The sequence below is a fragment of the Lynx rufus genome, unplaced genomic scaffold, assembly GCF_022079265.1.
Source record: "Lynx rufus isolate CCGP_SWC_20201006 ecotype Redwood Valley unplaced genomic scaffold, mLynRuf1.p SCAF_53, whole genome shotgun sequence".
Classification (NCBI taxonomy): Eukaryota; Metazoa; Chordata; class Mammalia; order Carnivora; family Felidae; genus Lynx; species Lynx rufus.
Window position 1 is genome coordinate 935,021 of NW_025814871.1, and position 13,133 is coordinate 948,153.

Sequence of the window (13,133 nt, forward strand, 5' to 3'; positions counted from 1 at the left end):
CCCTGTTGCTTGTAGTTTTAAAATAGATCCAGGACCCACCTGCTTCTTACCTCCTCCTCCACCACCGCCCACCAAGCCCCCCACCTCCCCACACCCGTCCGGGACCAGCCCCCTCCCCTGAGCCCCGCTCACGGTCTGTTTCCCCGCGGCCGCCAGAGGGCGCCGGTGAGCACCGGCTCGAGCAGGTGCCAGTTCTGCCCGCGGCCCTCGGGGGCTCCGCGGTGCCTCCCCCCGGGACCCTGCAGGCCCGCTCCCTCTCTCCCCATCGCTCGTTCGGTTCCACTCCACACGGGCCTCCTCGCTGCTCCTGCCGGACGCCCGGTGCACTCGAGGCTCAGGCCCTTTGTACCCGCGGTGCCTCTGCCTGCTGTGTCTTCTCCCCAGACCGCCCCCTCCACCCCCAACCTCCTTCAAGTCTCTGCGTGAATGTCACCTTCTCAGTGACCACTTCATGTCAGACTGGAAACTCTCCACACCCTCCAACCTCTCCTTACCCTTGGTTTTCTCTTTCTTTCTTTCTTTCTTTCTTTCTTTCTTTCTTTCTTTCATGTTTGTTTATTTTGGAGAGAGGCAAAGACAGAGCTTGAGTGGGGGAGGGGCAGAGAGAGAGGGAGACACAGGATCCGAAGCAGCTCCAGGCTCTGAGCTGTCAGCACAGAGCCGGATGCGGGGCTCGAACTCACGCACCGTGAGATCACGACCTGAGCCCAAGTGGGCCGCCTAACCGGCGGAGCCCCCCCGGGGCGCCCCAGCCTTGGTTTTGCTCCACGGCACTGCTTTGCCTTCTAAAGCAGTGTAACTCACTTGTTTGCTTCTTTCAACAAAAGGGTGAGGAAGGGAGTTTGTGTGTTTTGTGCACACTCTTTTCCCAGCACCTGAACAGCGCCTGCGCGCGGTGGGCACACAGATGGGTAAAGGTCGGGTTAACCCTTATGCGCTCAGACCCTGCAGCCTCCTCCGAGGCACTGAGGCCCGCGGCCTCAGCCGCGGCCCCCACGCGGCGCCGTGTTGCCAGGGCAGAGCCCTGTGCCCCATCCCGGTCCGGGCTTCCTTGTTTCAGTTTGCTGATCTGCTCTTTTCTGCCAGTGAATACATTGGACTAAAAACATGGCTCATGTGCATGGGCTTAGAATTAATTAGCTTCTCATTCACATGCTGTTACCTGGCAGTTGTGCGGGTTCTGAGCTGAAAGTGAGAGCTGGAGGAGCCGGGTGGTCACGGGTCGAGGCCGGCTGGGGTGCCTAAGCTCAGTCTGGTGATGTTGCTGGACCTTGAGGCCCCCAAAACCTCCCTTTCAGGCTCAGGCAATCGTTCCAGTCTGTTCCCACCCCACACTCGCTCTTGGCTCCTTCCTATGTCACAGTGGGGAAACTAAGGCAGCTGGGGCTGAGTCCCAGCTAGCAGCTGGATGAAGGACTGTCCTCCGGCCGGCACGCTGGTTCTTTCTCTGCCTGGCCTAGGGTCCTTGAGGCTGACCCCAGCGGCCGTATCCTGCACTTCTGGCCAGCTTGGGTCAATCAGAGACTCTGCCAGGAGGGAGAGGAGGAGGTGGGGGTGTCTATCTCCCATCTCCATCCTCAGTGCCCAGTTCTGGTCACAGCTCTGGAGTTTGTGCTGCTTCTGGAAGGAAGCAATGGCTTGTGTGCTTTGGGGGCCCACAGGTTACTGAGGATGGGGCTGGCTATGGGCTGATTTGTTGGCCGAGTCTCCCCAGGTGAAGGGAGCCCAGGTAAGCACCCTGAGGTGGGAACTGGCTTGAGTGGCTTTAAGGACTGGGAGGTTGCTACTGTGGCCAGAGGAGAGGGGGCGAGGGCAGAACGGGCAAGACTGGGCCCCGTGGGGCCTCGAGTGCCAGGGAGGGCTGGCAGTGGACCCCCAGCACTCCCAGAAGGCTGAGCTGGGGTTGCAGTCTGGGAGAAGACCTGGACCCTCGAGCTAAAATCTGAGTCAGAGAGCCCTGGATTCAACTCCTGGCTCTGCTGATGTTACTCAGGGACCTGAGCTCTGAGCCTCAGTTTCCCCACCTGTAACCACAGGTGAGGTTTTAGCAGCTGCATTTCCGTCAGTGAGATGCTGAGATAATTAAACAACACGAGGCACATGAAGTGCCTGAGCACATGGGAATTTTCTGGTGGCTTCACACAGACCATGCTATCCCTTTAATGTGTGGGGTCTGTAGTAATGTCTCTCTTCCATTTTTAAAAGTAGTTTATTTATTTTGAGAGAGAGCACGTGTGCGTGCACACATATGCGGGGGTGGGGGAGGGGCAGAGAGAGAGGGAGACACAGAGTCTGAGGCAGGCTCCAGGCTCTGAGCTGTCAGCGCAGATCCCGACTTGGGGCTCGAATCCACAAACCGCGAGATCATGACCTGAGTCGAAGTCTGACACTCAACCGACTGAGCGCCCAGGCGCCCCTGTTTTCTAGCACATTTGACGCTTTCTTATATACTATGTGCTTATTTATTAGGTTATTGTCTGTTTCCTTTGTCCTCTCCTGAGAACACTACCTTCTTGTCTGTGTATTCCTGTTGTATCCCCACCAACCCAAACAGAACCTGTATGCAGTAGGTGCTCAATAGGTGCTTATTGGATGAAGGCAAGAAGGAAGGAAGAATGCAGGCAGGCTTCTTGGCCTAAAGTTGCAACCCCCAGAGTGGTAAACTCACTGTACGACTTTGGGCTGTGTCTCAGTTTCCCCACCGCCCATGACCTCACCAGTCCCTTCTGCTACATGGCTGTAGGTGTTGTGTTTGTGGCTCTGGCTCCCTGGAGCCTTCTCTGGCCCCGGCTGCCCAGCTTGGCGGCTCCCCGGGGACATGCTCTGCTGACACCGGATTCTTCCCCGGACCATCCAGCCACCGGGCCGACACTTGATCCTGGCCTCACTTCCAGGCCAACGTCCGCCGACCAGCCTGCTAGGGCCGGGGCCCCAAGACTCTGTGCTGCGGGACAAGGGACTGTCTGTGCCGTCCCCAGGGGGGTGTGGTGAGGCTGGGGCTCTGCCGACACCAGCACAGGCTGCAAGGACTGAGGACAGTACCTGACCTGCGGCCCGGAGCCGCTGCAGCTGAGGAGAAAACACCAGGCGCAGGACCTGCCCGGCCCCTGTGCCTCGTGCAGCCACCTCCCCTGCTCACCATGGGGACCCTTGGCTGCAACCCTGCTCCACGGCTGACCACTGAGTGCCAGAGTGTTCAGACCGGCTTGAGGAAGTCCTGTGGGACGGCCACCTCGGAGAACGGTACGCACCAACCGTGGGGGAGGGAGGCCATGGTGGTGGGATCTCGTCCTCTATTCTCCCCAGCTGTGCTGGGGCTTCTAGAATATTCTGGGAGCCACCTGGAGGGGGGAGGCTCTGATGACTCCCTGTTCCTCCCCAAACCTCAGTTTTCCTCCCAGCGGAATGGGTGTGAACATAGCATTTCTGTTGGCTCTTGTGCAGTCCTCCACCCAGCAAGGACTGATCATTTTATGGGCCAGGCACCCTTGCAGGTGCTGATGCTACAGCAGTGACAGAGCAGCAAAGGTCTGTGGGGGAGACACACACAAGGCAAAACCAATAAGCAGAATTTATAGCATATTAGTGATAAGTGCCTTCGACAACGTAGAGCGGCAAGGAGAGAACGGGCGGGTGTGGAGGCTTGAGACCTGGACACTCTGCAGGGGCCACGGGCATCCTGGTTCTGACGCTGTGCATTCTCAGTGAGGGTCGAGGTCCCTGCCTCATTTATCCGTGTGTAGCAAGACAGCAGGAGTTAAGCTCCGTGGCCCTGACATTCTTGCTGAGGACACCAAGCACTGCAGTTGTGGTGGGGTGTCTCTGTCGGGGCCTCAGTTTCCCCAACGTGACAGTGTACCTCTGTCTGGGCCTCAGTTTCCCCAACATGACAGTGTATCTCTGTGTCTGGGCCTCAGTTTCCCCAACGTGACAGTGTATCTCTGTCTGGGCCTCAGTTTCCCCAACGTGACAGTGTATCTCCGTGTCTGGGCCTCAGTTTCCCCACGTGACAGTTTATCTCCGTGTCTGGGCCTCAGTTTCCCCAATGTGACAGTGTATCTCCGTCTCTGGGCCTCAGTTTCCCCAATGTGACAGTGTATCTCTGTGTCTGGGCCTCAGTTTCCCCAACGTGACAGTGTATCTCCGTGTCTGGGCCTCAGTTTCCCCACGTGACAGTGTATCTCTGTCTGGGCCTCAGTTTCCCCACGTGACAGTTTATCTCCGTGTCTGGGCCTCAGTTTCCCCAATGTGACAGTGTATCTCTGTCTGGGCCTCAGTTTCCCCAACATGACAGTGTATCTCTGTGTCTGGGCCTCAGTTTCCCCAATGTGACAGTGTATCTCTGTGTCTGGGCCTCAGTTTCCCCAACGTGACAGTGTATCTCCGTGTCTGGGCCTCAGTTTCCCCAATGTGACAGTGTATCTCCGTCTCTGGGCCTCAGTTTCCCCAATGTGACAGTGTATCTCCGTCTCTGGGCCTCAGTTTCCCCAATGTGACAGTGTATCTCTGTGTCTGGGCCTCAGTTTCCCCACGTGACAGTGTATCTCTGTCTGGGCCTCAGTTTCCCCAACATGACAGTGTATCTCTGTGTCTGGGCCTCAGTTTCCCCAATGTGACAGTGTATCCCCGTGTCTGGGCCTCAGTTTCCCCTACGTGAGAGTGTATCCCCGTGTCTGGGCCTCAGTTTCCCCACGTGACAGTGTATCCCCGTGTCTGGGCCTCAGTTTCCCCACGTGACAGTGTATCTCTGTGTCTGGGCCTCAGTTTCCCCTACGTGAGAGTGTATCTCCGTGTCTGGGCCTCAGTTTCCCCAACGTGAGAGTGTATCCGCGTGTCTGGGCCTCAGTTTCCCCAACGTGAGAGTGTATCCCCGTGTCTGGGCCTCAGTTTCCCCACGTGACAGCGTATCTCTGTCTGGGCCTGCAGCCCCTCCTACCTTTGACTCAGATGTGACTCACAATGCCCCTCCCTCACTTTTCCCCCTCCAATGGGGGCAGCCCCCCCACCTCCACGTGCCACGGAGGGTGGTTGGGAGCCCAGGCGGGGGCTCAGGGGCTGGGCCCCGGGTTCTCCCCCAAGTCTCAGGGCGTCCGGCCCCAGGCCCTCACCCGAGGGCTTCGGTCGCAGGCTCCGGACCGGGCCTGTACGTCCTGCCGTCCACCGTGGGCTACGTCAACCACGACTGCACCAGGGTGGTCAGCCCCGCCTACTCACTCTTCCGGAGGCCCCGCCCAGGTAAGGCCAGCAGGGGGTGCGGGGGGGGGGGCCTCCCAAGCCCCCTGTGTCCCCTCAGGCCCCCCGAGGGAGGCAGGCAGCTTGCTGGGGGAGCCTGGAGAAGCTGCGTCCTCGTCCTCGTAGGCAGAAGACGGCAGGGCGTGGTGCTTAGGGCCCGAGTGTGTCTTTGGGCCGCGGCAGACCCCTGGACTTTGGACCGGCGTCCTAACCGCTCTGTGCCCTCGTCTCCTTCTCTGTGAGGAGTGGTGCCACGCTCCTCACAGAGCTGTCCTCGGGGTTAAACATCCGTTACGAGTAGCTCCCACAGTCTGCGGATCTGGACAGTGCTCAGTAGAAGTGGGTGCGGAGGGGTTTCTCTGTCGGCAAGACGAGGCCCCTCACAGGCAGCTGGGGAGAGGACAGGGTGACGATTCCTGCTGTTGGGCAGGCAGCGGGCCGCGGGGCTGGCCCCGTCAGCGGGGTCCTCGCCTCCACGTGGTGCACCCTTCTCCCGGCTGGACTGACGGCGTCAGGATGTGAGTGAACGTCACGGGCATCGGTGCTGTTAATGTGGGTGGCCCTGGCCCCAGCACGCCGTCCACGCCTATTAGCAGTGTCACCGTCACGTTCTAGCAAGACTGTGCCCTTCATATGAATGCCCACAAATTCCATCTCCCCGTTTTCTAGAGCTGCTCCGAGGTCCCAAGTGCACCTGGGTGGGGAGGGCCCTGAATGAGGACTTTGATTCACCTGGACGAAGGCACGTGGGGAGGGGGCGGCTGACATCTTCAGAATCAGCAAAAACCCCAAACCAAACTGAAACCCAACTCAGGCAACTCCAGGGGGTCCCCAGGAAGGCAAAGGAGGGAATGAGCATCACATCTATCACCAGGAAGGGTTAAGAACTTCGCCTGTGGCCCAGGGCGACCTGGGTTCCCAGGTTCTGTCCTTGTCACAGGACACACTCTGGGGCAGAGGGACAGAGTGGGGAGTTGAGGGTGAGCGGTGGCCAGTGTAGACTTTGCTAATGCCCAGGGAAGACTTCTTGGAGGAGGAGGCCTACGGTCTGGGCTTGCAGGAGGAGGAGTTCCATGGAGCCCCAGGAGACAAGAGGCCCAGGAAGGACAGCCCAGGCAGAGGCCTTGATGAGGGGAGGGACGCCCTTCCTTTGTCAGCAAAGGTGCTCCCTGCGTGTGTGTGCCGCATGCACACAGAGCCGCTAGCCAGTGAGTGTGTGTCCCACACGCCACACACCGATGCGCGTGCATTTATGCCCGAATGGCTTGGAAGCGGCAGTGACAGCACTGGCCCCAGTGACTGGCCCCAGCAGGGAAGTGCCCTGTGCCAGGCCGCCCTCCATGGACCCTCTCAGCTTTCAATCTCCTCACTCACCCCGCCAGTGGGGAAACAGAGGCAGAGACAGGGAGATGGCCTGCCCACAGACAAAGCTCACGGAGGCCCTGCTGAGACCCCCGAGGTCCGACTCAAGGCCCCCTTAGGCATGCCCCATGACAAGCCCAAGCATGCAAAGGGCCCTCCTCAGAGCCTAGTTACTCCTACTGTGGCACAGTCCTGACCCACCCACCAGCTGGTTTCCTAGTCTGCGGCAGAAGAGAGGTCGAGGGGGGCACAGCTGTGATCACAAGGGCACTGATGTGCTCGTCAGACAAAGTCAAAGCAGGTACCCGGGGCCCCCAGGTCAGTGGTCTAAGGTCCCTGCTCTCCAAGATGGGGCTGGGGGTGGGGCCGACCAGGGGCACTGAGCGGGGTCGGTGGGGCCATCAGAGGTGCCATTAGGACCGGGGGCTCCTCTCCCCAGCATCTCCACAGGACGTCAGCCCTGGGCCAGTCTACTTCTTGGACCCAAAAGTCACCCGGTTTGGCCGAAGCTGCACCCCTGCTTACTCCATGCAGGGCCGGGGCAAGTCTCGGGGTGAGTATCTGATCAATGCTTCCCCACAAGGACCCCACCCGTTCAGGCTCCCACCTCTGTCCTCTCCTTCTCCTCCCATCATCAGGTTCTTAGAACTTCAGTGTCTTTGGAATGACAAATCAAGGGACTCCGAGGAGGGGCTGGGGGCCCTGAGAGAACCTGAATGAGGAAGTGGGCCAGGGTGACAGTGACCCTGTGTACATATGGTGCCAAGAGGGCATCTGGGGCTCATCCGTGACATCAGGGGATGACAGGGCACAGTGGGGACTGTGGCAAATGTGGCAATTCCCTCCACAGACTCCAAAAAACTCACTTCCACCTTAAGTGCCGAATTTAATAACCTGATTCCAGTCTCCCATCCACCCTTTCCTCTTTTGACCTACCACCCATTTGCTCATCTACTCACTGATCAATCAGTTCATCTATCCATCCATTCACTCATCTATCTACTCACCAACCTATCCATGAACCCACTGCTCATCATCCGGTCCATCTGTTGATCCACTGATCCATCCATCCATCCAACTGTCCGTCCATCCTCCCACCCACCCACCCACCCACCCATCCATCCATCCACCCAGCCACCTGTCCATCCATCCATCCATCCATCCATCCATCCATCCAATTATCCTTCCGTCTGTCCATCCATCCATTCACCCACCAGCCACCCACCCTTCCTTCCATCCATCCGTCCATCCATCCATCCATCCATCCAATTATCCTTCCGTCTGTCCATCCATCCATTCACCCACCAGCCACCCACCCTTCCTTCCATCCATCCGTCCATCCATCCAACCATCCTTCCATCCATCCAGCCACCCACCCATCCATCCATCCATCCATCCATCCACCCACCCAGCCACCTGTCTATCCATCCATCCATCCATCCATCCATCCATCCATCCATCCATCCAATTAACCTTCTGTCTGTCCATCCATCCATTCACCCACCAGCCACCCACCCTTCCTTCCATCCATCCGTCCATCCGTCCATCCATCCTTCCATCCATCCATCCATCCATCCATCCATCCATCCATCCATCCACCCATCCATTCATCCAACCATCCATCCATCCATCCATCCACCCACCCAGCCACCTGTCCATCCATCCATCCATCCAATTATCCTTCCGTCTGTCCATCCATCCATTCACCCACCAGCCACCCACCCTTCCTTCCATCCATCCATCCATCCATCCATCCATCCAATTATCCTTCCGTCTGTCCATCCATCCATTCACCCACCAGCCACCCACCCTTCCTTCCATCCATCTGTCCATCCATCCAACCATCCTTCCATCCATCCATCCATCCACCCATCCATTCATCCAACCATCCATCCATCCATCCATCCACCCACCCACCTACCCTTCCTTCCATCCATCCATCCACCCACCCTTCCTTCCATCCATCCATTCACCCACCAGACAGCCACCCTTCCTTCCATCCATCTGTCCATCTGCCCGTCTGTCCATCCATCCATCCAACCATCCTTCCATCTGTCCATCCACCCACCCACCCTTCCTTCCATCCTTCCATCCATCCACCCACCAGCCACCCACCCTTCCTTCCATCCATCCGTCCATCCACCCATCCATCCAACCATCCTTCCATCCATCCATCCATCCATCCATCCACCCACCCACCAGACAGCCACCTTTCCTTCCATCCATTCATCCATCCATCCATCCTTCCGTCCGTCCATCCATCCATCCATCCATCCATTCACCCACCAGCCACTCACCCTTCCTTCCATCCACCCATCCATCCACCCATCTGTCCATCCTTCCATCCATCCATTCACCCACCAGACAGCCACCCTTCCTTCCATCCATCTGTCCGTCTGCCCATCTGTCCATCCATCCATCCAACCATCCTTCCATCTGTCCATCCACCCACCCATCCTTCCTCCCATCCATCCAACCATCCTTCCATCCATCCATCCATCCACCCACCAGCCACCCACCCTTCCTTCCATCCGTCCATCCACCCATCCATCCATCCATCCAACCATCCTTCCATCTGTCCATCCACCCACCCACCCTTCCTTCCATCCATCCAATCATCCTTCCATCCATCCATCCATCCATCCACCCACCAGCCACCCACCCTTCCTTCCATCCATCCATCCATCCGTCCATCCACCCATCCATCCATCCACCCATCCATCCATCCATCCAACCATCCTTCCATCCATCCGTCCATCCAACTGTCCATCCATCCTCCCACCCACCCACCCACCCATCCATCCATCCACCCACCCAGCCACCTGTCCATCCATCCAACCATCCATCCATCCATCCATCCAATTATCCTTCCGTCTGTCCATCCATCCATTCACCCACCAGCCACCCACCCTTCCTTCCATCCATCCGTCCATCCATCCAACCATCCTTCCATCCATCCATCCATCCATCCACCCATCCATTCATCCAACCATCCATCCATCCATCCACCCACCCACCTACCCTTCCTTCCATACATCCATCCACCCACCCTTCCTTCCATCCATCCAACCATCCTTCCATCCATCCATTCACCCACCAGACAGCCACCCTTCCTTCCATCCATCTGTCCATCTGCCCGTCTGTCCATCCATCCATCCAACCATCCTTCCATCTGTCCATCCACCCACCCACCCTTCCTTCCATCCTTCCATCCATCCACCCACCCTTCCTTCCATCCATCCGTCCATCCACCCATCCATCCAACCATCCTTCCATCCATCCGTCCATCCATCCATCCACCCACCCACCAGACAGCCACCTTTCCTTCCATCCATTCATCCATCCATCCATCCTTCCGTCCGTCTGTCCATCCATCCATCCAACCATGAGTCCGTCCATCCATCCATCCATCCATCCATCCATCCATCCATCCATTCACCCACCAACCACTCACCCTTCCTTCCATCCAACCGTCCATCCACCCATCTGTCCATCCTTCCATCCATCCATCTACTGATCCATCCACCATGATCTTTCCATTCACAATCCATCAACCCATTTATCATCCACCCAATCATCCATTCATCTACCCACCCACAAGTCAGCTCTTAATCCCTCTATCTATATATCCATGGATCCAATCATCTACTCATTCACTCCCCATTCAATCACTCACCTCCCATCCTTCTACTCACTCATCCAAACATGTATTAAGCTGAGGAGTTGAAGTAGATTTGACATGCCCTTGCTTTCTATGAGACCCCAGTCTGGTGATGGAGTTAGGCCTACATGGAGACCATCCCACCTCACTGTGCCCATGTCTGGAGGGGAAGACCCTGGAGGGCCCTTGGAAGGTCTGTGAGGGCCTGCCTAGGAGGAGGGAGTGGGGAAGGCTGCAGGAAGGAGGGGACTGTGGGGCTGTCTGGAAGGGTGAGGAGCAGCCCCTGGGGGGTGGGAATGGGAAAACGGAAGGTATGCGGGGCAGAGGGTTGAGCATGGGCAAAGGCCTGGAGGCTTGAAAGACAATAGGTAGTGTGTGTGTGTGTGTGGGGGGGAGGTCTGGGAAGCAGCAGAGACACCTTGGGGCTGCCTGACAAGTGCTGTGAGCTCCAGGATGCGTAGGGGCAGTGGGAGGCCATGCAAGGTCTTTGAGCAGGTGAGGACTCCTATCAACCCTCCTGCCCCATTCTCACAGGTCTGGAGGTGACACCAGGCCCAGGGGCCTACAGCCCAGAGAAGGTGGCCCCTGTGCACCAGCGGACACCCCCAGCTTTCACCCTGGGCTCCCGCCTGCGCCCACAGCTCCAGGACACCTCCACCCCTGCTCCTAACACCTATACCCTGCCCTCCCTCTGGGGTTCCCAGATATTCATTAAGCCCAGCAGCCCCAGCTACACAGTGGTGGGCCGCACGCCCCCCGCCCGTCCCCCTCAGGACCCTGCTGAGATCCCAGGCCCGGGCCAGTACGAGAGCCCCGACCCCAACACCTACCGTCAGCGCCAGCCCGCCTTCACCATGCTGGGCCGGCCCCGTGCCCCCCGGCCCCCAGAGGAGACTCCTGGCCCTGGCACCCACAGCCCTGAGCAGGTCACCATGACCAAAGCCCGGGCGCCAGCGTTCACCATGGGCATCCGCCACTCCAAACGCACTCCCACCATGGTTGTGGACACCATGCCCTGACACCTTTGGGATTAGGATTCCCAGATGCCCCGGGACCAACCCAGTTTACCTGTGTTGTCACACGGGGTGTGGGCAGGCCCCTCCTGGGCCTGGCTGTGGAGAAGACACATCTTGCCTTCCTTTTTTTGAACTCTGAGGTCCTTCTAGGTCCCCTGCTTCCTTTGGTCCCTGGGGGCTGTGACCCCGTGGCTCCGTGCAGGGCGAGCTTCCTTCCAGTGCCCCAGTTTCTTCCTCCCGGTCACAGCAGGTTAAGTCAGGCCACGCGGAGAAAGGGACAACTGCAGCCCTGCCCAGCGGCCGGCGGAGCTTTCTGTGTCCTGGAGCTCAGTGTCCACCCTGCTAGGGCCTGGGTCCCTGGCACAGTTCACGTTTCTGCTGAACTTGGGCTCTTCTCTGCTTCTCGTGGATGCACAGCCAGCTGCCTGCCCCTGGTCCCAGCCCCCAAATCAGGTTGGAAGCAGCCTGATCCGTCTCTCTCTAGCTGCTTGCCAATAAATCTCTGTGGCACCAGAGCTGTCAGAATCACACATGTGAGCTCATTTAACCCACTGTCCATGTCAAAGCAAAGAGACTTAACTGTGCCCTTGAGATCCAGACCCCCAATTCTAAAGCCCCCGGGGCCTGGATGGAACCACAAGAGGGATCCAGGGCTGGGTAAGGCCAGAGGCAGACCCGGGCTTTGAATGGGGGAAGTTAGGGAGGCTTCTTGGAAAAGAGGACATTGAAGCTGGGTTTTGAAAGATGTATAGGAGTTTAATATATTCTAATATCCATCATCAGTAGGTGCCTACCGTGTTTCAGATACTGATGAAGATCATCTAAGCTTCACAGCAATCGGGCGGCAGTTGACGTTCACTGAGAGAAAATGGGGCTTTGGAGAGATTGGACGCTTGCCTGAGGACACACTATGAGCCCTCGTGTCCCCCTAATGCCAGGATCCGAATCCTGGCCATTGGGCTCTGTTCCTGCCATTCTTTGCTAGTGACAGGAAGGACACACAGGGGTGGTGTCATGTGACTGAGCCTCCTGTGTGAAAGCCCAGGCCTTATAAATCCTTGACCCAGAAAGACCCTAACCCAGGAGCCTGGGAGGGACAGACTGCCACCATGTCTCCCCAAGGAGGGGGCCCCGGGGCTGCACCTCAGGCTTGACACAGAGGGTCCTGACATGCATGACCTCTGCTCTGTCCCTTTCTCCCAGTCCAGGGATGCCAATCTTGAACACACACCCCTTTAACTGACTAGGTGGACACACACCAGGACCCCTAACACACACACACACACACACACACACACACACACACACACACACACACCCTCAGGGGAACCCAGGTGCCTTCCTCAACACGCATGTTCAAACTTGCACTCAATATACACTCCCACACAGTCCCACATGTATGCAGACAATAATAGACACAAACACGTCCAGACGGGGGCTCCAGACCCAGACAAACGTCCCCCCCCCTTCCCCTCCCCCCCCTCCCCCCCCCCCCGGGTCCACCAGCAGACTCAGAGGCCACGCCCGCTCTATGGGGGCTCATCCCGACCCTGCACAAGAGCGTCCCAGTGTGAGACACACAGGCTTGGGGCAGCATCCCCGACCCCCGCCCCAACGCCGGCCAATCGGCTGCGCGTCCCTCCTCCGCTTCGCCTCCTCCTCCACGAGCTCCGCGGCGACCGCCAGTCTGTGATCTCATTTCTCTGATTTATCGATCGGGCTCCAGACAGCCTCACCCCTCCTCCACCTGCGCGCGCCGCCGCGGCCCCCTCCCATTGTTTCCCGGCAGTCAGCCCCACCCCAGCCGGGGGAGGGGAAGGAAGGTCTGTCAAGAGAGGCCAGGAGGCCTGGGGTGACCGTGG

The 13,133-nt window shown here is 58.2% G+C and overlaps 1 protein-coding gene across 1 annotated transcript; it reads left to right on the forward strand.

Annotated features, from left to right (window-relative positions):
• The first annotated feature begins 3,140 nt into the window (after window positions 1–3,140).
• Window positions 3,141–11,274, forward strand: ODF3L2 (outer dense fiber of sperm tails 3 like 2). The gene is made up of 4 exons (XM_047100758.1): window positions 3,141–3,243; window positions 5,128–5,235; window positions 7,034–7,147; window positions 10,790–11,274. The coding sequence occupies exons 1-4, from the start codon at window positions 3,141–3,143 to the stop codon at window positions 11,272–11,274; spliced, it is 810 nt and encodes a 269-aa protein (XP_046956714.1).
• The last annotated feature ends 1,859 nt before the right edge of the window (window positions 11,275–13,133 follow it).